Consider the following 24710-nt stretch of genomic DNA (forward strand, 5'->3'; position numbering starts at 1 on the left):
TCCACATATTTAACTGCCCTTAAACCTGAAAGTGCTGGAATAATCAAGAGATGTTTCTATTTGCACAGAAAGGCCCCTGTACTGTTTGTCTCTGTGAAGAACTATAGACAGATCTCATGCAAATTCAAAAGTAGGAGAGTTGAGACACTTTGGCCATATTTAATGCATGAATTTTACAATACAGGCTTTGCAAAAAAAAAAAAATCCATTAAATTACAACAGAAAGGTACAAGAATATTTTACTAATAAATAAATTAATAAATTAAAAATATTTTAATGGGGTTATGCAGTAGATTAGATCTAAAGGAATTCAAATTCTATCAGAAATTATCAAAATAAGGAAAATATTAACCCAACAGTAACCTTGGAATTAACTACTGCTAGATAAATTCTGAACTTCAGGAATCAAAAAAATAAGGTTTCTTTAGAATGTGAAGCTGAGGTCACATCCTATGTACCATATAGGATCAATTTTCATAAAAGTTTAGCACACTTTCTACACCAAAGCTGAAAAACCACCAAATTGCTATGTATCAAAATACACCTTTTGAACTGAAAGCTGGAGAGGTGATGATTACAGGCTCTCTCATCTCCACATAAAGTGGAATAAAAATCCATCTTTTTCTTCTACAAGAAACCTTTTAGCTATGGTACTTTCTATGAAAATCATTTGGGAATAATGTAACTGGCATTTTTTGGGTAACAATAAATCAGGATTTTTTTTTTTAATTAAAATATGATTAACTAGTGTTTTTTCTTCCCAGTAACATTTCCACCACTGAAGCTTCCAATCGAATGGTCCTCCCTACATTTGCTGTATTACTGTGCAGGATTATCCCTCTGTACTCCTACATTTGTGTCACAATTCCATGCAAACCGAAGGGAGTACCTGCACCTTCACCTGTCTCACTATGCTCCTTCAGTCTCACCAGAACACTCTCCTGTGAAATCCCACACGTATCTTATTCTACACAAAGAAAATCAGAATAAATCAAAAGGAATAATTTACTCATCTGTCCCACAGGTGGCGAGTGAAGAGAGAGCAGTGCCTTTTGTGGTGTACTAACAGACTGAAAAGACCACTGGAAAATACTGAAAGGATGGCCAGACTTTGAGCAAACCCTCTGAAATGACTGAGAACAGAACAAGACAGTGGAATATCCAAAAACTAGCACCAGTTCCTGGCAGAGCTGCCAGGGACATACACTGGAAGCAATGACTGGCAAAATAAAAGACATGGCAGAAAAGGGAGCATTAGTCATGTTAAAAGTTTTTCAACCTATAGAATCATAGAATATCCTGGGCTGGAAGGAGCCCATACCTTAAATGCTTTCCCATTATTTGAAGGTGTTAGAGACAACTTTCTTCTAGCTGTGCACTACCCTGCACCTCCCTCCTGCTGATCCCTCAGCTCGGGGTTCCTAAAACCCCCCCTTTCAAAACTCCAGCTTGTTCTGCTGTATGGAACAGCAAACTCTAATAGGGGCCCTGAGCCAGCCTTGATTAATCTGGTTAACCCACGCCACACCCAGCTGCAGTCAGTGAGGCAACCTCCCTCTGCCTGGGAACTAAAAATACACCGAGGCTGCACTGCTCTGCCCCGATACTACGTGTCTGCATCGGAATGCCCCAGCAATCACCGCCCTCTCGGCAGCTGCTGGTCCCAAATGCAGCACTAACAATGCATCGGTGAGGGGGAACAGCCCTGAGGTCACCGCGGCACCTGCAGAGCCACAGCCCGGAGCCGGCACCAAAGGAGTCCCCCCAGCGGGAAAGGGACTCCGGCAGGGAGCTGCAGACACACAGAGCTCAGAGAAACACCCACCGCCACAGGCACAGAGCACTGCACGGCTCTCTACAACTGCTCTGCCTGAAGGGGAAGGACTGAGCTCTGATTTCCTGCACTCTGCTCCTTTCTGCACTGGGGATGCATTTACAGCGTGCACAGCAGAGAGGCAGGGCAGGATCAGCTGCACCTGCAGACAAACCCACTGCACAAATCCAGCTTCTCCTCGGGGAAATCTTACCTCTGGAAAGGCTGGTATCCTCCGTAAGCAAGCAAAACCCACTGCAAAATACACACTTCAACCCCATGGACTATGTCGCTGAAAACCCCGACAAAATATACTTGCTTATGTAAGCATTCTCCTTATTAATTGTCAGCTCTCATTCCTAGCTCTGCAGTCTCCCAAGAAAACGCTTTGCTCCTTTCCAAGTGCCTCCAGAAGGGCGCTTTGTTTACCCTCCTGTGCTGTTGCACTGCACCATCTCGGTACACAAGATGACCATACTCTATTAAACTGTAAAAGGTCAGTACACACTGCTGCAATAAAATCAACTTTGTGTAAAACAGATGACATTTCTAGTACAAACACAATATTCCAGTCACTCAGGGAATAAACGTGCGCCAGCTGCTTTTCAAAGCAAAACCCTTGTTTACAGAAACCCAGCGCACGCAGCGAGGCCAGCACAGCTCTGAGAATTATTCACAGAACTGGGGCCAAAACAGATTTTCTCTGCAGGAAAAATAAGAACATCACTAAGCATGGACTCCCATACAGAGTAAATTGTATCTGCTCCCTGCTGTCTCAAAAGCCATGAGCTCCCTGCTAAAATACCTTCCTAGTTTGTCACAGTTACCTGATTTCCCAGCATTGTATCAACTCCTCTTTCCATTAATTCCCAGAGCTGACCAAGTGTTTCCACCACCTCGTTGGACACACAGTGGGTGTATTTCAGATCAGAACATACTGAAGGGTTTTGCATAAGCAATTACACAAAATCAATCAAAACTGGTACAGTGTAGATAGATGTAAACCTGTGTGTTTACAAACTCAAGTTACGTGAAACCTTCAGGCTTAAATTACCAGTCTTGAAATTTGGCAAATCACAAGCTTCAGTCTTGTTACGAAGATTTTTTTATTACTTCCCCAAGTAAATATAATCCTGACTTATGCAATTTGATGTTTTTATGAGATATAGAAGGCTGACCTCTGCTTCTCTTCTGGTCCAGAAATTTGTTTCATACACAACAATAATCGTTTCCGAGCACTTGTTTCAAGCTGAATTTGTATGACAGTTTTGGAAATGCAGCCGCACACGAGCCATGTGGGTGACCTGGGATGTATCCCCTCATTCCAGCTGAGCAGGGAGGCACAGGGAGGAAGAACTGGACATTCTCACAGGCTGAGGAAGCCAAAGGATGGCAGAACTCTCGGACCTCCATCAGCCAGAGCATAACAGCACAAACCCCTGGTGTGCTGCAGGAGCACATTCCCAGCTGAGGAGCCCGAGGCAAAGCCTCCCTCAGGCCAAGGAGGCAGGACAAGCAACTTCAGAGCTGAGGCAGGAGGAGAAAACTCTGGGGGGTGTTGAAGTGAGGCAGCAGCAAAGATGGGGAAGCAACTGGAACACAGGAATCCAACAGCTCTGTGTTCCCAGCTCCTGCAGCAGCTTTACAACCAGCAGCTCTGAACTGAATGTTTGCAAACAAGGCAAACCCGGGCTTTCTCCCTCAGCTCCTGGTTTCCCAACACTGAAGAAGGAGCCACACAAATAATCTGGGGGGAGGAGGGGAGTATATGTTCCAGAAGAAATTAGTGCTGATTTAGCTTACCAAGAAGTGCTGACCAATGATTTCTGTGGGTCATGTCTGTGGCTTATAAAATATGAGCTATTTTAATAAGTTGTAGTAAGTTTAGGCCCTGAGACAGCAGTGACTTCATACGTCATTTGAACAGAATGCGGTGGTGTTAAGAATAAAAAATGGGAAAGGGATTCAACTAAAAAAAAAATGAGTTTTTGATCTTCTTTAGGAAAAAAACAGCTATTTTCTCTGCTACTTCCAGATTTTCTGTCAAAGCAGGTTAGTCAGCAATGTTGCACAATAAGTTGTCCAGTCCTGAAGATATTAGGTATGGCAAAAAACCATATAAAAAACACATTCCAGGTTTCTGAAAGCACCACTGCTCCAACCCAGCTATGCTGGTTCACTTCTGATTTAATAATCTACCATTAAATTGCTTACTACGTGAACCATGCATTTCATGAACACACATCCAGATCCATATGTCTTTCAGGATAAACTGTAGCCCTAGGGTTTGCCTACAGAAAATGTTCATTAAGACAAACCAAATTAAAGCCACTTCCATTCTGAATGGGTGACCACAGGAGAGATTTAACTGAACTGCCTGAAATTAACTCTCCCATTCTCCATGTTAATCCCTCCTTCTGCAGCAACACTGCAGACATATCCTAAAGAACAGGAACAGCCCTTCAAATTACACCCTGGATGGACACAATGCAGTGATCCTTTAGTATCTGGAGCTGACTTTTCCAGAAGCGTTAAAAGACATTTTTAAAGTCTTTTGTACCAAACCATTTTCAGATATTTTAAGCTGGTTTGGTTTTGGAGGAAGCTGAGTTTTGCTCCACTACGGGTCATTGTATTGCTCACCTGTGACAACCTACAGCTGCACCTGGGACACACACCGTGCTCCAGCAATCCCACTGCAGCTGGGGGTGGAGTCTCACTGTCCCAGGTGAGCTCCCTGCATTTATGGGTGTCACTTAAAGGCTAAGAAGGAAAAAGAGCCACACAGGCAGATTATCTCTGTGTGCAGTGAGACTGCAGATAAAGAGAAGCCAGAGATAGCCCTGGCTCTGCAGGAATACCACTGCTACCTGGCGTGGCTGCAACAGTTTAGGGGAAATTAGGACACAAATGGATCTCCCTCCAGTTTGCAAATGACTTTTCTTAACTGAATTTAAATCACAAAAAAAAAAAAAAAAAACAAAAACAAAATCAAGCAAGCAGCTCCAACCAGAGAATGCCTGAGCAGAAAGCTTTGGCTGTGCTGATACAACCTCAAGGCATTTTCCATTCGTGCTCCAGCAGCTTGTGGATCGCAGTGACAGGAGGGTCAGGGAGCCCCCCTAGAAGAGCAGGAGGGACAAAGCTGCAGCTGGACGTGAGCAGGCCGGGCCAGCACAGGCCCCGCTGTGGGCAGGGCACGGCTCGGGGGGGCGGGATGCTCATCCCACTGCCCATCGCCCTGGCAGATCACGGCTCCAGGTGCTCCAGGTGCCCCCTGCCCATCCCCTGCGCACAGGGCACGGCTCCAGGGGGCGGGACACTCATCCCGCTGCTCTTCCCCCTGGCCGGGACACAGCCCCGCTTCGAGGGACCCCACTGCACTCCCTGTCACAGGCGGGACAGGCTCCAGGTGTGCGGGATGCTCATGTCCCCGCACAAGGCACGGCTCCAGGTGTGCGGGATGCTCATGTCCCCGCACAAGGCACGGCTCCAGGTGTGCGGGATGCTCATGTCCCCGCACAAGGCACGGCTCCAGGTGCTCCAGCTGACCCCGCTCGTGTCCTGGTCCGGTCACGGCTCTAGGGCTGCGGCTGCTCCCCCGGGCCCCTCCGCTCCGCTGCCAGCCCGGCCGCATTCCCGCATTCCCGGCCCCTCGGCCCTGCGCCCGCCCGGCCCCGCCGCTCCTCCCCAGGGCCTGTCGGGGCCGAGCCCACCCGCCCTCAGGCCGGTCCGGCTCAGCGCTCCCGGGCCGAGCGCGGAGCGGCGGCCCCCGGGAGGGGAGCCCGGGAGAGAAGGAGAGCGGGAGCTGTGCCCCGCTCGGCCCCAGAGCTCCCCGCCCGCACCCGGTCCGGCGCTCCCCGTCCGTACTCTCCCCGCCCGTAGCTGTGCCGGCCCAGCTCTCCCCCCACCGGTGCCCATACCGGCCCGGCCGTGTCCGGCTCTCCCCGCCGTACCCGTACCTGTGCCGGCCTGGTGCCCCAGCCGTGCCCGGCTCTCCCCGCCCGTTCCATGCCCGTGCCGGTGCCCCGGCCGTGCCCGTACCCATACCGTCCCGTACCTGTGCCCCGGGCCCTACCCGTACCGTCCCGTACCTGTGCCCGGCCCCGGCCGCGCTCGGCGCTCACAGAAAATGGCGGCCCCGCGCCCCGCAGACATTTATCCCCGCCCCGCCCGCTCGGCGCTCGCCGCACCGCCCTGCGCAGCTCGCCTGTCCGCCCCGCCCCGGCCCGCCGGGGAGCGCCGAGCGCTCGATCGGCCCCGCCGCCATTTGGGAGCGGCGGAGGGAGGGGAGGGAGGGACGGGATCGTGAGGGGATGGAGGGGATCCCGAGGGGATGGAGGGACGGGATCCCGAGGGGATGGAGGGGCGGGAGCCCGACGGGGTGCTCTGAGCAGGCAGCGCTGCCGAGGGCGGCACTGCCGGGGTGGGGTGTACGCTGCTGGGACGGAGCAGAGGAGAAAACACACACACACACAAAAAAAAAAAAAAAAAAAAAAAAAAAAACCAAAAAAAAAACCACCAGCGTGCGAGGTCTTTCCTGGAGGAGACACGGAACAGCTGTCAGGCCAGCGACCCCCGTGTAACTCGGGACAGGCTCCATGGAAAAGCTGGGATACCTGAGGGCTCTGCTGGCTGGAACTCGCTCCCAGTGCTCCACGAATTCACTTGTTTTAGCTTTGAAAACGTCCGGCACAGCACATCAGATGGTGAGCGGGATTTATCACCCCTAAACACAGCTCCCAAGGACAGCCCCTCCACAGGAAAGCATCTCTCCCGGAACTGTTTTAAGAAGCATGCATGTTTGCATTTACAGCCATGTAAGTTCCATTAACGGGTAATTAAATAAGCATTTCTCTAAAAAGAGCCTCCAGCAAACTTCTCTCAACCTTATTTGGGATTTCTCTACAGCAGAAGGTTTATTCTGATATAAACCGAGACCTGAGTGCAGCTAAAGTCACATTAACCTCACAGAGGCATGGCAAGGGCGAGGGAAAAACCAGCATTGCTGGGTTTGCCTCTCCTAAGCACCACATGAGGAAAAAAACCCAAAACATACAGAATCTTTAGGTACTGGTGCCCTCCAGGAAGAGGTGTGGGTGCCAAGTCACAGGAGATTGGAATGGGGGTGACAGGCAGGAGCTCTGGAAGGCTGAAACACAAGTGTCTTTAGGTGTGATTCAGTGTTCTATCCCCCTATGTTCTGAAGTTACCACTTATTCCAGTGTATAAAGCCTTCAGTTTAGAGAATACTGATAAAATAAACATTTAAGCTTTTTGTAGCACTCTTTCACAAGACAGACCACATGGAGATTTCAGCCTTGCTCTTAAAAAAAAAAAAAAAAAAAAAAAAAAAGAGCTGCTTCTCCTATTTTCCTCCTCCCCATTGCCCTGGGCTCAGGCCTACCAAAAAAAAAAAAAACCAAGAAAACCAAATCCAGACCAAGACAGTGCCTTGGGTACAAGAAATATTCACATGGCCTTGGACTAAGCAAATCCCTGTAACACGGTAGAGAGTAGTACAAACTTTAGAAAAACATGCAAAAGGATCTTAAAATATTGTAACATAAAATACAAGCACCTGCCATGAGGAGCTTAAAAAGAAAGAAGGAAAGGAGGGAGGGACATTCACCTGAAGAAGAGGTGGTTTTGACAAAGGCTTTTCATAAGGTTTTAAACTTCTTTTAAAAGGGTAGAAGGATCAAGGATTGTAGTCATGGAACAAATAAACACAGGTCTGGAGGAGAGCAAGCCAAATTTCAGAGGGTCAAACAATGTGGCACATGCAAAGAAATACAATAATTACAAGAAATGAGAAGAAAAGCAAACAAGGAAAGCGATCAAAGAAACTGGAACATGGCAGCACTCATGTGGAAGGGAAGCAAAACTTGAACAGACTTTCCAAAATAAACTGAAAATTCTCAGCGTTCTTCCTGAGGCTGCCCTGGTTTGTGTTTGTGCTGGGATGGCTGATGTGTGAATGGCCAGGTTTGCACTTCCATTTGCCCGGGCACACCATCCTGTCTTACATTTGCACCCTCCGAGGTGTTTTCTGCCTGCACAAAAAGCAGCTTGAGGAGAGATCTGAAGGGAAATGGGAACCCTGGGGTCTGGGCCAGGCTGACTTAGGGACAGTAACCATTATCTTGAGCAATGGGAATTCTTTCCCTTTCCTGCAGGGGGTATCTCAGGCAGGCAGAGCCATCCCAGCTGCCCAGACCCCGGGATGCTCACAGCTGGAAAGGAGAGGGATGATCCCAGTGAGCAGCTCAGGGCAGAGCAGGAATTCTGGCTGCTGAGAAGGAGCTGGGAAAGTTAAACCTTTCCTCGTTTGTGGTGGTTCAGTTTGCTCCGTGCAATATTCCTAAATTCCCAGCCCACTGAGCTGGCATTACTGGGGTTCTCCAGCAGTATCCAACAGCACATGACAGAGCTGGGAGCCTCACAAGAACGAGCAGCAAGAATCAGGAGTGGAATGCTGGCTGGGGGAGAGGAGAAATGTGTATCCACAGTTTATTATGGAATTTGGGGTATCAAACCTTGCTCCCTCACTCCTCCAGCCAAGGATTGCCTTAGAGAAACTTTGCCATTTTATCCAGGGTGCTTCCCTCTGAGCCAGTCCAGGCCTTGTCCCTCTGCATGCCAGTTTGATGTGTGCTACAGATCATTCTCCTGTTCTCCCAGGAGATTTTTTTTTTTTTGATTAAGGGAACATTGCTTAGTTTAAGACAAGTTAGATGCAAAAGAAGTCCAGTGTACAGAGGCCATGAAGAAAGGGGCCTTGAACACAAGCATCTGCAACCTAAAAGAGAAGCCAAATAAGGAATCTCTAGTTTGTCATGATGATGCATAAACCATTGATATTTTGTCATTCAGCTGAAAGACTTTACTATTTGCCCTTGTCACTGAAGTGTTCAAAGAAAAGGGGTGGAAATATAATTTATAGTCAGTTTTTTCATGCATTGAGAATTCAAATTGCATAAGTTACTTTATAACAACAGGACATATAAAGCTGTTAAGAATGAGTAAACTTGTTTTGCTGGAATGAGAACCATAGCACAATCTGTTCACATTAATTATTTTTGCTGGTTTGTCCCGAAGAAATTCTCAACTTTTGAATTTACCCATATCCAGCTAAAAGTGGTTGCTGGCTGCAGTACCTGCCTCACCTGCTCACTGCTTTGTTCTGTATCTGAATTAAAGTTACTATCTTCATTTTTCCTCTTCTTCCTTCTCACTGCTTTAACTCTTTCATGTAAGAAACATATTTATCTAAAAAACTTACCCTATTCCACAGAGGAATATTATAGCACTGTGTACTGAGAATATCACAGCATGAAAAGAATGTTAGATTAGTGTTTTATACATTTAATATGGAAATGCTGACCTGATGGGTGCCACCTGCACAGGGAATAAAAACTCCGTCTGAACAAGCACTCTGGGAGAAAACAATTTAAAAATTAAAAATCTAGGCTACAATTTGTATCTACTTGAGCAGTCATTCCTACTGTAGAGACAATAAATACAGCACTTTGATTTATACATGTATTCTATTTTTGAAACCCAACCAGACTGGTTTATTGGGTTTATTTTGACTTTCTGAAAAAGTCTAACCACAATAAAATCTATTCCGAGCTAGGTAGGACAGTTTAAAAATAGCAAAGCAGAAACAACTCTTTCCTGACAAACATTATGAGAACCTGAGCTGAACAGATATTAAAAATATCCTGTGCAGCAGAGCAGTCACACCTGATACTGAGCCACAGGAGGGACTGATCACCAGATCTGGGGGACCTTCAGCTATGCAGGATTTGTCCTGTGCATGGACAGCTTCTGGTGTGGGGACTGAGCTGTGTTCAGTACAACAGCTCATGTAATGATGTGCCTCAGGCTGGCAGGAAGGTGTCAGTTTTCTGTGAGGAGTGGTGAGTGCTGCATCAGCAGGCGGTCAAACAGGAGGCTGTGTGTGTGTGCACATGCGTGTCAGATTATCTCTGAAAAATATATAAACTTTATCTTTCTTCAATCATATTTGTTGTGTTTCTTCATAAAAAAGACAAGCTGGTTTTTTACAGCCCTGCTCTCCTGTTCGTGTGTTTGCTCTGTGCACAGGAACACTCGCTCTGCTCTCCCTGACGTCACAGGGGAGATTTTGGAGACAAGGAACCCAAAGCAGCCCAGCCAGTGAGTCTGTCCAACTGCTATTCCCAGGTAACACCAGGCTAATCAGCACGTAGGTCTAAGGTTATACATCCCTGCACCATTCAGAGGTTCAGTGGAGGGAGCAAGAGGCCAAATGAAGAGTCCATTTTAGCCACGTGCACACATTCCTGCACCAGGAGAACTGGAACCCTCCCCTGCTGGGTTCTGTCAGAAAAATCTGTGCAAAGCAACAGAAAAGGTCCCTGGCTTCCAGCACAAGCCAATTTATCCACTGTCTTTCAAGTGCATCTCAGGCACTCAGATAAACAAAGATAGGTGATCAAAGGCTGCGCTCCCTGTGGCAATGCAGCCGTGCCTGGGCCAGCTGGGATTCTGTGTCCTAGACAGTGATCTGTGGTAGAGGGGCCTGACGATTAAAAATCCCATTGCAAGCACAGAACTTCAGGAGCAGAGTGCTGATGTGAGAGCAGGGAAGGGTTTGTTCCTCAGCTGGGCTTGGTGTCCCTGCAAGTGTGAGCTGGGCCAGGCCGGCTGGCCCAGAGCAGTGCAGAGCTGGGCAGTGGTGATCAGGTTGATTATTTGCATCGCCATCTGCTTTTGCTGCAATAGAAAACTCAACCGTGATTAAAGCTGCTAATCCAGGGTAATGTTCGTTTTGGTCTTATTTTTGTCAGAACTTCTTTTTAATTTCTTTCTGCAAGATAATAAAAAGCCAAAACAATGCTCTGAGCAAAACAAGTAAATGACTGGAGCAGTAATTAGCCAAGACATCAGGTCAAAGGAATGCAAACATACAGGTCTCTTGCTGCAGCTCATCAGAACCCCAGTGTGCTGCGTTAGGAGATTTGGTAAATCTCTCAGCAATTGCAGAGAAATGAGTGTTGACATGTCTGGCTGTACCTGAGTATTTTTAATGCTTTGGAGATATAGATCTAATACTCAGATTTGTTCAGCTTAATTTATTCAGGCATTCCTTAACTTCAAACCCATTTCTGGTGGAGACAGAAGCCTTGCACCGGCAACAAATTATGTCAGCCTTTCTTCTGCCTTTCACAGGAACAGAGCAGTGACATGAGAACTGCAGTAACTGCTGAAACATGATTGCTGAGAACCCATTTCATTTGATAGTCAGGCCAAATAAATACCAAACAAAGCAAAGTCTAAGGCACACTGAAGCCTTGTTTTTCACAAAGTGAGCACTGCTATCATCTCTGTGAGTCAGAGTAACTGGTCCTGTGTTCACATCCCAGCTTCTGGACAGCAAGTGACAACAAGGTGTTTTTTCCCTTAGCACACACAACGTTGGATGGAGGGAAAGGAATAAGGATTTTCCTGTGGCCAGTGTGTAATGTGTGCTTATCTAGAATTCCAAGGGGGTCTTGATGGCCACAACACTCCCCTGTTAATTCTGACAAACATGCCTTCCTACTGCCTGAATTCCAAGAGTGTTCCTTGCAGAGTCTCAGCCAGGGGTGCTCTCTGAGGCTTCTGGAATTGCAGTAAAGCCAAAGCTTTCCAGAGGCAAGGAGGTTGGAGCTCCACAGGCACCATCACTGCCATCAGAGGAGGATCAGTGGCTGAGACAGCTCCCCAGGACACCCCTGGCAGAGACACCTCTTTTGGGGCTGCCTTTGGAAAATGAACCAAGGGGGATTTGGGGATTTTTCCTCCTCTTGGGAAAGCCTTACTGGTGTGAATGAGGACCAGTATGGCCAAAGGGATCTTATGCTGGTGGTGCACGAGGCCTTCAGATGGTTTGACCCCCAGCACTCTGGGGGTAAATTATCTGGCTTTTTGAAGCTTTCAGGGTAAGAGACTTCAAAATCAGCTATTGTAACTAAATATTTGGGTGAAACAGTCAGTACACAGCAACAAATTATTTCCTCAAGTAAAGGGTTTTGATTTATCAAATTTTCAAGTAGAGTCACACTCTTGGCTGACAAGAGTCAAGCAAAAGAATTTGCCTTTTTTCCCCCTCTCCCAAGGCTTTGTTTAGCATTGGGTAACATGCAGTCAACTACACTTATTCTTAAAGAAGTACTGATGATTATAGACACAGTTTGATCAAAATAAGAATGGCATTTTTATAAGCAAATTTCCAGAATATTTCAAATATGATAGCTTATATAGTATCGTAAATGAAACATAAAATAAAATACTATTTCACACCTTCTTTGTTTATATCTAGTAGAGTTCAGGATACTTCCATTAAAAAAAAAGGTCTGACCTCAGATTTTTAGTGCTTTCCTAGTAAAGCATATTCCTGAGATTGTTTCCTTTTATAACTCTGTATAATCACTCACTTCCCCCTTTAACTCCTGCAGTTGTGCTGTCCTACCCATCTTCACAGAGCTCAGAGGTGCAGGATGGCAAGATCCTGCATGGAATTCTGAGATGGAGGATAAAAACCAAGCAGAAATCCAAGGGTTGCTTATAATACATCATAGATTGATTTAGTTCAGTACAGGCCATGTAATTCACTTGATTATTTAACTGAAACACTTGGAAAATCCTGGTTTCTCCTTGGGATAGGAAAGAGACTGCACTGATTACAGTGATTTGGTTGGTGTTCCTGGTAGCTTTTTGATGCTTGTTTTTGCAGGAAGTTCCGAATTCTCCGAAGAAAGCTCCAAGCTGCTTGTGTGGCTTTGTGACTAATGGAAAGAATTCCCACAGAATATGCCACTGCTGGGCACTGATAGGGAACAATAAAGAACGAAACAGGCAGGAGGGAGGAATCACGGAGCCCCCTTTGCCATAAAATAGCTTTTCCTGGAGGAAAGTGGAACTGCTGCAGAAGAACTCCCATGAAACCTTTGGGATGATGCTTTGCCAAGGGAGCCTACCCTGGGATTTGGCAAGAAGCCAGCGTGCCCAAATTACCTTGGCTTTGCAGGTCGGTTCTTGGTAAGAAAGCACCACTTGGGAGTTGCTAGAACTGTATAATTTACTAATCCTGGGTAAATGGGATTGTTCTGCTGCGGCAGAAACCTGTGCAGGCTTTAAAAAAGATAGTTAAAATACTGTTTATAAAAGAAGACTTGACAAGGATATAAAATCCTAGGTAGCCAAAGTCGAGCAGTCCTATAAATAATCCTTTATGCAAACTATTAAAATTAACAGGTATTTTCTATTACCTGTGAAAACAGGTAGTTTTCCCATTGAATACTGCATTCCAGGAACAGCAGTTCCAAGGAAACTTTTATCACAGAAGGAGAGAATATGCAATTACTCTTTCACAATAAATCCATGCAGTAGAAACCTTTCAAAGCAATAAATCATGTAAATACTATTCTTACCACAGCCATTTACTACAGGCAGTGGCAGCCCTGGTCTCCATCAGCGTTTGAAAATCCAGGAATGCCATCAGGGCTGTCACACTGAGGCTGCTGATGCCACACAGGCTGCTTTCATTTACATCAACATCTCTCTTCAATCAGCCTAAGCTGCTTTATTTTTAAGCTTATCCCTGAACTTGTTCTTGGGATTTCTCAGGGATATTCCAGGCGGGAACAAACAGCCAGAGAGGGTCCCTGTCCTCGAGAGCCCCAAATCCCCGCGTGCCTCCTGCCCCTGCCCTCCCTCCCTGCTGCGGCATCGGGAATGTGTGCCACCAGGCAGGCACCTTCCCGCCGGGAATGCCAGCTCCAGACAGGGACTTTCCCGCCGGGAATGCCAGCCCCGGGAGGCACCTTCCCGCCGGGAATGCCAGCTCCAGACAGGGACCTTCCCGCTGGGAATGCCAGCTTCAGACAGGGACCTTCCCGCCGGGAATGCCAGCTCCAGACAGGGACCTTCCCGCCAGGAATGCCAGCCCCAGGCAGGGACCTTCCCGCCGGGAATGCCAGCTCCAGGGACCTTCCTGCCAGGAATGCCAGCCCCACTCAGCTACTCATGATTAGGAGATTGCAAGGGGAGGGGAGGGAGATGCGATTCATAGAAGCTCCAGAATGAAGCTAAAAAAAGTTTGGCAAATTATTCTCGCTAGAATTAAACGCTGTCAGACAGACTGACTGAGTCAGACTTCGCATTTCGTTAGAGAACTTTCGGTTTTTGGCTGAATCTGCAGGCACTTTCCCTTGCAGCAGGAGCAGTGTGAGCACCATCCCCGTCACAGACGATGCGCTCCGAGCCGGGCACGCTCCGGGAGTGCAGACCAGCAGTTCCCGGCTCTTGCCAGAGGTTCGAGTTCCTCACTGCACCGGAGCACTTGTTACAGGGAGAAACCAAGCCCTGTGGGTTTTCTGCTCTGTGAACAAAGGGCAGGAGCAGTGCTGTGCTGCGGGGCTCAGGTGCAGCGTCACAGTCGCTGTAACTCTCATTAAATCCTGCTTCCCTCTCCCCTGGCAGCCCCAGCCGCCCGTCTGTGCCCCCCTCACACGGCTCGAGTCATGACACTGCAGGGTGAGTCAGGGCTGGATGTTTTCATGACTAATCTCCCAGACCCAGAGCTCCTTGAGCAAGGCCAGGGAAGGAGCAGGAAGGCTGGGCCGTGCAGGGACTGGAATCTCCCCATTTGGCAGCACTTCCAGAGCCAGTGATTTGCTGGGAGAAGCTGCAGCCCGAGCAGCTGGAGCTCTGTGATCCCAGAAAGGGCATCTTTTGCATATGCAAAGCAGATCTCCAAAGCCATTCCTGCTGACTTAGCTGTTTGTCAGGCTGACATGAGCAATGTGATCACACACAGTCAGATCTGAAGCTCTCAAATGCTTTTTTTGGCCTATTTGTCATAAATTCTACACACATTATAAATAATTTACCTCTCACTGCAGGTGTTACCTGGTTTGAAGAAAGCCCATATGATTCCTTCAAAAGGTTTTAAAAACCCAATAGCACTAAATAGGAAGGCGAGAAAGTGTGCTGATAAACACCATTTTTCAAGATACTTGAGACTAAAAGACAGACACTGAAAAAGCACAATATTAGGTTATGAAATAGCAGATTACATCTTATGCAAGTGGATGCAAAGCAACAGTCTGGCCAAAGACAGCCTGCACGGTGAGTTATCAGTCAGGGGTTCTGCTTCAGCTCTTGCCAACCAGACAGAGAGATGTGGGATTTAGAGGGAATAATTCCCCAGAAACACCAGCCCACGGCTCAGCAACAGTTAGAACAAGAAACAACGTCAGGAATTTGGGATGAGAGATGAGAACAAGGCAGAGGAGCAGCAAAGAGCAGCAGGGGTTTGTAGAGATATAAAGCAGCTTCTCCCTGCATTAGGACTCTTCAGCTGGGGAGAGGATGACAGGAAAAATAAAAGTTCTTTTCATAGGGCAAATACCTCTCCATGTCTAGATAGTCACCTCCTAGGGACTCAAAAGATTTGAGTAAGAATTCGGCAGATTCAGACAGCAGGAACTCTGCTGGGTATTTGTAGGCATTGCCTACCAAAGCACCACAAATCCCGGGATGGATGAGCAGGAAAAGTGCTGTAAACAAACTGGAAGGTGTTTTTTCCTGCTGTGACCTCCAGTGTTGTTGTGATCAATGAAAGGTTTCCCTGAATTAGAGGCCAGTTTTCTGTTTCTGTGCCTTTTCTGTGCATTTTCTGTGCCTTTTGGGATTTGCGTTCACCTGGCTATGATTTTATATTTTAAACACCAGAACCTTTCTTTTTTAATTAAAGTCAGTAGATCATGTTGAGCCTCTAAAATAGCATCTTTAAGCTCTAAACCAGATTCCAATTTACAAGCATCTCTGAAATATTAAATTGCTGATTTTAATGTTTTACTGTATGCAGCAAGAACATGAAGTGTTATAGAAATATGCAGAAAATTCCCACCAAAAAAGTACATTTACAGTTGGTTTTAAATTAATTTCTCCTTTTATAAAATGCAGCCAGTATTACAGAAATATTATCACAGTTTGTCTCTTTTAAGTGACAGTGTCTCAGCTGAGCAATTCCAAGGCATTTTCATCCCTATCCTATTTCTGATCTGGGCTGATCTGGTTGTGCTTGATTCCCATCCTGCCAGGGTGGTGGATCCCTTTCCTCAGTCCAGCAGCAGGTGGGCAGATTGTCAGTCTCTAAAATGTGCCCCAGGTCTGGCTGATCTCAGGCAGCCCAAGCAGAAGGAGGGATCCATCCCTGCCATGCGTTACTGACAGCTGAAATCATGGGCAGCTCCTAATCTGAAAAGTATTTGGGCCGCAAGATTTAGATCCAGATCTATTCTCCAGATGTTCCACCGTTATCAGAACCCTGATCTGCTAATCCAGGACAGCCTGGGCTTTTCAGAGCTGTTGTGGCTCAGCTTTGTTCCCTCTCAGCACTCAGCGGAGTGAGGGATTGCTGTGCCTGAGCTTTGTCTCATTAGGTGGGAGAAATGCACGGTTGTTTCTCCAACACCCAGAAACCAGAGGGGGAAAAAACAGCAATGTGACATAAAAATACTTTTAAAAGTTTTCACAGCGAGGCAGAAAAAGCATCTGGTTTAATTTGCAGGGTTAAAAAGCTGCCCTGTGTCTAAAAAAATCCTACAAATGACTTGAAAATCCTTGACAGGTATTAAAGGATTAAAGAAATATCTGGGGTGTTATAAGGTGAGTAAAAGTGCATAGAATGTATAAAATGATGGTGGACTCAGAGCTTTTATTTACATATAACACTTTGGCAAAACAAAGCACCATGAAAGGCTGCAACATGTTTTTAAAAAGCAAGTTTAAAGCACACAGGATTGTCATCCCAGACTTCTCACAATAAAGTAAGTAAATGAATAAGTAAATAAGTGAGAAAAAAAAAAAAAACAGAATGGGAATGGGGAGAGGAAAGAGAAATAATATTTTCCCAAGCAGGTATTCTGGAAATTAGAGCAGACTCCACCCAACATGGCAAACAGACAGCTTACAGAAACCAGGCTCAAAAGAGAAGTAACATGAGGAACTCTGCAGTAAAAAAATACAGAAGTTCCCGAAATAAATAAATGTTGTGTGTTAAAATTTATCATCATGCTGGTTCTAGGAACTCAGTGATATCACCACAGGCTACAAAAATAGCCCCCGAAGGAAGGAGTCACATGGGGTGATGTAATGTGAACATGGAATAAATCCTTACTTTTTTTTAACCTGAAAAAATTACATTCAGCCAAACTCTAGGCAAAAAAAACCAAAACAACCAGCCTGTGCTGCCATTCCCACAGTAATGCACTCCAGGATAATGCTTTCCAAAGTCTGGAGTATAAAAGTATAATCTTAAAAATAATTCTAAGGAAGCCAAAAAAAAAAAACTACAACAACTTTAGAGATTTCCATTAGGAAATACTGGAAAACACCCCAGTGCTGAGCTGTGAATGGGTAAAGAAAATCAATAGCTCTACACACTGATGGCAGCAAAGAGCATCATTCCATGCGCCCTGCTGCCTGAGATCATGGGCCAAGGGGATATTTCAAACCGCAGCAGACAACTCCTGCTCCTTCCAGCATGGAACGTGGCCAGAAAAGGAAAGAAAACAAAGTTTGACAATCTCCTTTAGGAAAAAAAAACAAACAAAAAAAGTGGCCCTGCTAGGAGCTGCACGTGATTCACCAGCTCCATCTTTTAGAACTGCTCTTGGGTTTAAATTAGCCCAGAAATTGATTTTGCATTGTTTTTAATTTTGACCACATCATAACCCCAGTGAGGAGCTCAGCAACAGCCTCATCTGGCTTTGGAGCCTGTCATAGCTCCTGGTTGGTGAAGTCACTCATTATCCAGCCCCATTAATTCCAGTTTTCTCCTCTAGAGTGACTGAATATTCAAGTGTGATGCTTTATGCCATCTAATTCTCTTCAAAGATCTACGTGTTAATAAGGAAATAATGTGGTTTTAAGATAAAATGCACAATAAAAATATATACAACAATATCATGGCAAATTTCAGATGACAATGAGCAACAACTACAAAGGCTTTGGGTTTAAAGCAGTGGAGGGCTCCAATACAGGAGAGACTCCAGTCACTCAGGTGAGTAACTGAAATCTGTGTAAGCAGATTTTAAATGCTTTACTGGCTCTGAGTTAAATGCAAGAGGGATATTTTCAAGAAAGCCAAAATTACTCTGTCAGTGATAGTGGGAATCAGCTGGAGAAACGTGTGGAGCAGCAAGGCAGGAACAGGGAACCTTCCTTTGGCCACACCTGTGGCTTCAAAATCACCAAACCAAACCTGGGAGATTCCACTGAAATAAGGTGCAAGGGCATCTCAGGGGGTGTCTTCGGAGACATCAGAGACAGGTAAAGCCTCCAGATTCCCCCCTGGCTCCTTGTCCTTGCTTTACATCCCAGGCCCAGTGAGGAAGGGGGAAGCAAAGACAACCAAACATCGTAAGGATCTGGGAATTGCTGTGATGAGAGCTCAGGTCTAATGTTTTGGAACACATTTGGAAATACTTCCTTCAGTGGGGGTCCATACAGGTTACTGATGCATCAATCTCTGTCCTTGAAGTGGAAACAGGAACATTTCCCTTGGTCTTTCAACACTTCCAACTGTTCATGAGGCATCAACCTTGGTTGTGTGAAGGACACATTCATTCACAAACCAGAATTCCTGCTAGCATTGGATGTAACTGGAATGCTGACTCCAGTGCTTCCTAACACTGGAAACTGGTAAGGGAGAGAGAGAAAACAACAACACCCCACTTTGGACAGGAGGAAGGATTAAAGAGCACACTGCAGCAGAAAACAGAGCTCTTTACTGCACAGCACAAAGACTGGCCACACAAAGCTCTCCCTTCGGCCACCAGCCAGCTCTGGAAGTGTTGTCCCACTGCTCTGGATGGAGGCAAAGTGTGCATGGAAGTCAGGCCCAGGGAACTCCACACCTGCAGGAGAACACCCCACCTGCAAAAACCTGCTCCTGCATCTGAGGCATCTGCCTCCCTTCCTTGCCACGGGGAATGAGAAGGGAAAAAAGACCCTCAGTAACCAGCAGAGAAACTCCTCAGAGGAGGACATGCTCTCCAAAAGCACAGACTTGCATATCCTTTTCCACCAGGAAAAGCTGCTTCTGATTTCAGTTTAATTTTTTTTTCCCATCCTTACCATTGGTACGTTTGTACCATCTGTAAAATCTCTCATGTCTACCCAGGAAAAGTTTCCCTTGCAGCATAAACAGTCTGCTTTTGTTGTCCAAAATATAAACAGAACCAAAATGAGTAGTTCCTCACTTCCCAGCATGCTGAGGTGGCATTATGATGCTGTGAACGTTGCCCTTCCCTGGCTGGCAGCCCTGTCTGCCCCATGGCCTGGGAAAGGAGGAGGGCAGTGAACACTCAGGCCATGTTGCAGCAGTTAGAGACCCTCTGACACTGTTTTATAGAGGCTATTTGATCCAAAATTGTGAGTGTCTGAAAAGTATGAAATGCAAATACCATCACAAAGCAGCAAGCTCCCCAGAGAACAAGGTGATGGCCACTTCAGCTCCCAGCTGTCCTGGGACAGGCAGTTTTCTCTTCCTTGGGCTCATCTTTAATGGGAAGGACAATTAAACACCATTGACATACAACAATGAACACCAAGTAGTATTTCTTCCAAATCTATTTTTGAAAATGTATGAAGATTCCCAGTGGCAAGTTCAAAATAAAGGGTTACATATGTCTTGAATTTATCTTGAATTCTCAGGCCACATACAAGTTTTTCTTTGCATTGAGCTCTGACCTCCCAAAGTCAGTCATGTAATAACTTGGTGTTTAATCCTGCAAAGGGAAATTCTTCCCTGTATCCTTAGTACTGTGACTCATCCCTGATATAACCTTGTCTCCCTTGAACAGACGATATTCCCTGACTAACCCTTTGAACTTTGCCAGTGAGTGGTGTTGATTCTCCTGATGGTGCCGGGCAGGGAATGATTCTGTTCTGTGATCCAGCCCTTCTTTTGGAAGTTCAGCAGCTCCAGCCACACCATTTTGAGCCCTGTCTGTGGAAACCTCCTTGGCCTCCCTGCCATCCCCATCTGCTGGGATCCAGCTCATCGTGCACATGAACGTTGCTTTCTTTCAGTACTGGATACGATTCTTTTGCAGCTGATTTTAACTGGGACACAGAATCCTGAATCCAGCCTTCATAGGAAGGGAAGAAGCAGAGAGCACCCAGAGGTGCAAGCCAGCCCTCAGCCCTTCTCCCTGTCCTTCCTGCAGCCAGCTCTGCTCCCCCTCTCAGCATGGAATGAAGAACACTGGGATTCCTGGAGAACTCCAGCCTGGAAAGCAGCTCCAGCCTGTGGTAGAGGCAGGTGCTCCCTGCAGCCCTCGAGGAACAGAAATGGAAATAAGGGCAGGTGTAAATAGGGCCAGCAAGTGAGAGCTGCTCCTGGTGTTGTGGGGTGTCCTCAGAGGGACTGAGGGGTGGTGCTGGCAGGCTGTGCCATCAGGCAGCTCCAGGAGTGCCTGCAGCCCAAGGAGATGGCATTCCCCGAGTGGGGAGGGCAGGCAGCACTGCAGACACAACAGAAACAAATACACACACACTCACACCCTCCCTAGGCTTCTCTCGGCTTTGTTGTTGCTGTGGGGGAAGTTTTCTTCCTCGGGATATTTTGAGATCCAGCCTGTGCTTTTTGAGGTTAATTTTGCAATGCCAGCAGCAGATTTTATAGTGGAGGGTGTTCTGCAGCTATTCAGCACTGAGAGCCTACACACAGCTATCCACCAAACATAGAAAAGGAGATTTAATTCCTTCTTTCTAATGATGTCTCCAAGAGCAGACCATGAGGGGAAATGAGAAGATGAATCATGATCCATTGTATCACTGAGCATACTAGAGAGGAGCAATCTGGCCTTTTAGATCCTACTTAGTAAAAAGAGGACAATGCTGGGAGAGAGAGACCTGGCTGAGAACCCTTGAGAAATGAGGCTTGCTGTGGTGCTGGATACAAAAGCCTCGATCAAAAGATGCTTCTGCCTTAAAGAAAGTTTCATTTCTTTTACTACTTTCTCTGAAAGGAGAAATCCAGACTGATTTAAGCTGTAATGATGCTCTTATTTCTCAGCTTGAGTCCCGTAACAGTTCACCTGCACTTGGAATCTGCAGAGCAGCTCTTTCTGGGTTGGAACTTCCTGACTTCATCACAGGGTGGGAGTGGCAGAGCCCTCTAAGCAGTTTTAGAGGATAAAGCCAAGAGCATTTTTGAAGCTTGTCAATAAAACAGCACCAACATTAAGGGTAGGGCCTCCAATCTACACTCTGGGCCCTCAGGTCCTGCAGGGGGACAGCCCAACCCAGCTGGGGTGGCCGGGCTTGGGTTTGGATCAGCCTTTCAGCCTCCCCTGATTGAACTGGTTGACTTGGTTTCAATACACAGAAATAGGAGCAAAATCCTGGAACTTGCTTTGTCCCAAACTATTGGCCAAAACTGGGATTGTCTCATCTAAACCTGAAACTGTCTTGGAACACTGAGACCTTTCCTGGCAAAAGCTTCACTAAAACAAATTGATTTCCATGCAAAACATTTGGGTTTGAATCTCATTTTCCAAGGGAACAGCATTTTGTCAAAGGATTCTTGATGAGTTCTCTTTCTGAAGAGAGATGTTCTGAGTAATGACTGCGTAGGACAAGGAAATTTGAAAATCATGAGCTTCATCAGTGCCATTCAACAGATGCATTTTTACAGCAGTAATTACCCTGACAAATGTCCCTAAGCATCCCCTGCTGGTTTGCAGTTATTTTCAGGGTATAGGGAGTAATTAACACCGATCTGAAAGCAGCTGCAAAGTAGTCTTTGCATATGAATAGATTCTGATCTGTGAATGGCTAATTTCTACTTCTGAATGCAATTTAACATCTTCTGCTTCCCGTTAGAAAGCAGTTCCAGTTCCTGTGGACAATTCAGCACTGAGCACTGCACTGAGATTGGAAGCTCTATTTCATTCTTGACTTGTTCTCTAGCTTTGGACATTGCCCAGTAAATTCCACTGAAGCAGAATCAGGTGATAACTCTTGGGACTCTGAACAGTTAAATTATGTGAACACAAGAAAATCTGAATGTCTTGTGTTACTTTTGTGCTTACTTCAAAGCAGATACCAAATAAGCCTTTTTTCATGTGAGGACTCACAGTACATGCAAAAAAAGCCATGATCACAACATATCCCTGTCAGTTTTAGTACGGGGAGATCAAGTTAAAATGACAGATATCATGAGTGTCAACCTGGAAAGCAGCTTTAATATGTTCATATGAACATATGAACAGGGAATATGAACAAGAATATGAATAAGAATATGTTCATATTCCCTGGGGCTACTGCAGGTATTTCTGGTTAAGATGACTCCAGTTGGGTTTGCTGACCTCCAGACAAGTGACAACGTTAAATGCAGATGTGCCTCTAGCACAGCCTGCGCTGGGAGCTCAGTGCACCCTCCACACAGAACACTGGCAGAGCTGTGGTGCTCCTGGTGTAGGAACTGCTCAGGAGGTCACTGCTCACAGAATTCATGGCTGTTCCCAGTTTTGGGCAGAGGTATTTGCCCTGAGATTTGTGAAATACGTTTTTCTTGGACAGCCTCTTGTTGCCATTTGCACAAAATTACTGTAAACGAGATGAGCATCCCTGTAAATTCCCAGTTTCTCAGCGATTTCCCACCCCCACTGGAAGGCTGACTGGAATATTCTGTGTCTGATTCCTCCAGCAGAGAAGAGGGGCCAGCACAGCTCTGCTAACATGGCCAGGATGTTTGCATTTCCCATCTGGCCTTTTTGAAAACCAGCACAACCAGTTACAATTTGGCATTTAGAATTCCACAAGTGTGTCCAGAAGAGCTGTGAAATGCTGCATTTTGCTTGTTGAATAACAAAAAACAATTTTAATACACTGGTGGTCAGAGACACTTAAGCAATGAGATCATATCTTTTTATAATCTCAGAATTTAGTATCTAATTGAAATCAGGAGAATAAAAACCTGTCTTTTGAAGGCAGGATATCTCTACAGAAGATGCATCCACTCACATTTGAGACACAGGATACAGGAAGGTGGGAATGGTGCAGTTTTGTCAGAGTTGTAGGGTGCAATAGAATTCAGTGACATTTTTCTTATAAATTGATAGTTAATCATGTAAGGGTGTGGAGGGAGTGAAAAACAGGAAGAGAGGCAGCCACTAGATCAGAAGTGTTAGTGTGAAGGCTGCACTGGTACTTGAAGCACAACACATTTCACCACCTGTATCAAAGAGTGCTGGTCCTGCTGCCCCCATGGTTCATCTGTGACATCTTTGACCCTAAATAAACACTTTAGTCAGCAATCTCTTTCATTTCCAGTGATCCTGATCAGAATACCAGTGCCATGGCATCGATTTAGTCTCAACAAAAGTGGTACAACAACCACATTTGAGTCTGGACAGCACTGCAGGAGTTTCTGATTAACACCTAAGTGTGTAAAACTTTATGTACCAGCAGCTCCTCATTAGCCTGCACTCAAGAATTTGAGTCATTCTTTGGTGAATAACAAACTTTCCACAAGCCCCTGTCAGCAGATCAGCTTTGAAGAGGGGCAGCACGTGCTGGTGTGGGGCAGAAATCCACAGGTTCACCAGCCCTCCCAACCAACACGAACTGTTGCACGTGCTGGTGGATCCGGGGCTGGCACTGCCTGCTCCCAGCTCTGTGTCTGGAAGGAGAACTGAGCCAAAGCAAGGACAGGAAAGGCAGGCAAAGCATTCCTTTGGGACTTTGAGACTCTGAGGAAAGGCCTGTGAGCTTTGGTAGTAAGAGAAGGAATCCAACACAAAGCCTGAGAGAGAAAGCAGGTTCAGAGAGGTGCTGGAAAACACCGTGGGAGCCACTCCCAGGCAAGGTGGGAGAGCCATCCAACCCAGGGAGCTGCCAGCGAGGCTGAAGGGATGGTTTAGGGGGAATTCAGCTTCATTTGGCAGGTGGGAATGGCCCTAACCAGCACTGGAAAGGGCACTGGGAAGCTGCCTGTCTGCAGGGCTCTCCCACCAGCCCTGGCCTCTGGAGCCAGGAGCCCTTCCTGCAGCACTCTGGGCAGCAGATGCTCAGTGTCAGCTGGCTCAGCTGCACTCTCACACCCCTGGGCTGTCTCCTGAAAGGTGCAGTGGTGTGGAAACAACAGAGGGGCAGGTTACTTGAACCAACCCAGCCTGGGCTCAGAGCCCTGTGCATCAGAGGGTGCTGAGAGAAAGCTTTTTGTTGCTAGGATAGAGAAGGTTTCAGAGAAGATTTCCCCTGGATTCCCTCACAGACACCAAACTACGCTGATCTGGGTTCTAGACAGGTCTGAGTTGTACAAATTGAATCTTGTATAAATCTAAAAATGGTAATTTCATCATGAAGTAGAATATAATGAATTTGAGCCTTCTTATCAGTCTTTCAGACACAGGTTCCTTCAGCTGCAGTAGGAGAAAGAAGCAGATATCAAATTGTATCTTTTTTAATCTCAGTGCATAGGACCAGTGATTTCTGTAATGCAATCTAGTAGTGTGTTCTCAGGAATAAACTTGCTACAGGAATCCCCTCTTCTCCAAGCCCCAAAGCATCACCTGCCACTCACACAGGGGTGGGGGGAGTTAATCTGAGCAGAGGAGGAGATAAAATGGCCATGAGACTGCACATCCACCAGCTGGAACATTTCCTGCAGGAACTGGGTGAATCCCTGGGTTCTGCTTGCTCGAGTCAGAGCTGCCACACCAGCTGCAGGGTCTGCCTGCCCTTTTCTGAGCAGTGTTCATTTAATGGACGAGCTCAAGGTGCTCAAAGAGCACCCAAAACTGTCCCAGGGCTCTGTTAATGCCTTGTGTTTCCACACAAAGAG

General features: G+C 46.4%; 1 protein-coding gene across 6 annotated transcripts in view; it reads right to left on the reverse strand.

Annotated features, from left to right (window-relative positions):
• RAF1 (Raf-1 proto-oncogene, serine/threonine kinase) overlaps positions 1–24710 on the reverse strand; it is a 61485-nt gene that overhangs the window by 30083 nt on the left and 6692 nt on the right. For 2 of the 6 annotated variants that reach the window (XM_027887412.1, XM_027887410.1), the window contains exon 2: positions 6485–6568. The exons of 1 other annotated variant lie outside the window; for it this stretch is intronic. In XM_027887412.1, coding sequence (XP_027743213.1) covers positions 6485–6568 — 84 coding nt within the window. Of the gene's footprint in view, positions 1–5907; positions 5973–6484; positions 6569–24710 lie in introns of those variants that run through there. 3 more of the 6 variants (XM_027887416.1, XM_027887414.1, XM_027887415.1) reach the window with 2 other exon arrangements.

This window comes from Empidonax traillii, unplaced genomic scaffold, assembly GCF_003031625.1.
Source record: "Empidonax traillii isolate 1590-97213 ecotype Southwest subspecies unplaced genomic scaffold, ASM303162v1 scaffold209:size809316, whole genome shotgun sequence".
NCBI classification, from domain to species: domain Eukaryota; kingdom Metazoa; phylum Chordata; class Aves; order Passeriformes; family Tyrannidae; genus Empidonax; species Empidonax traillii.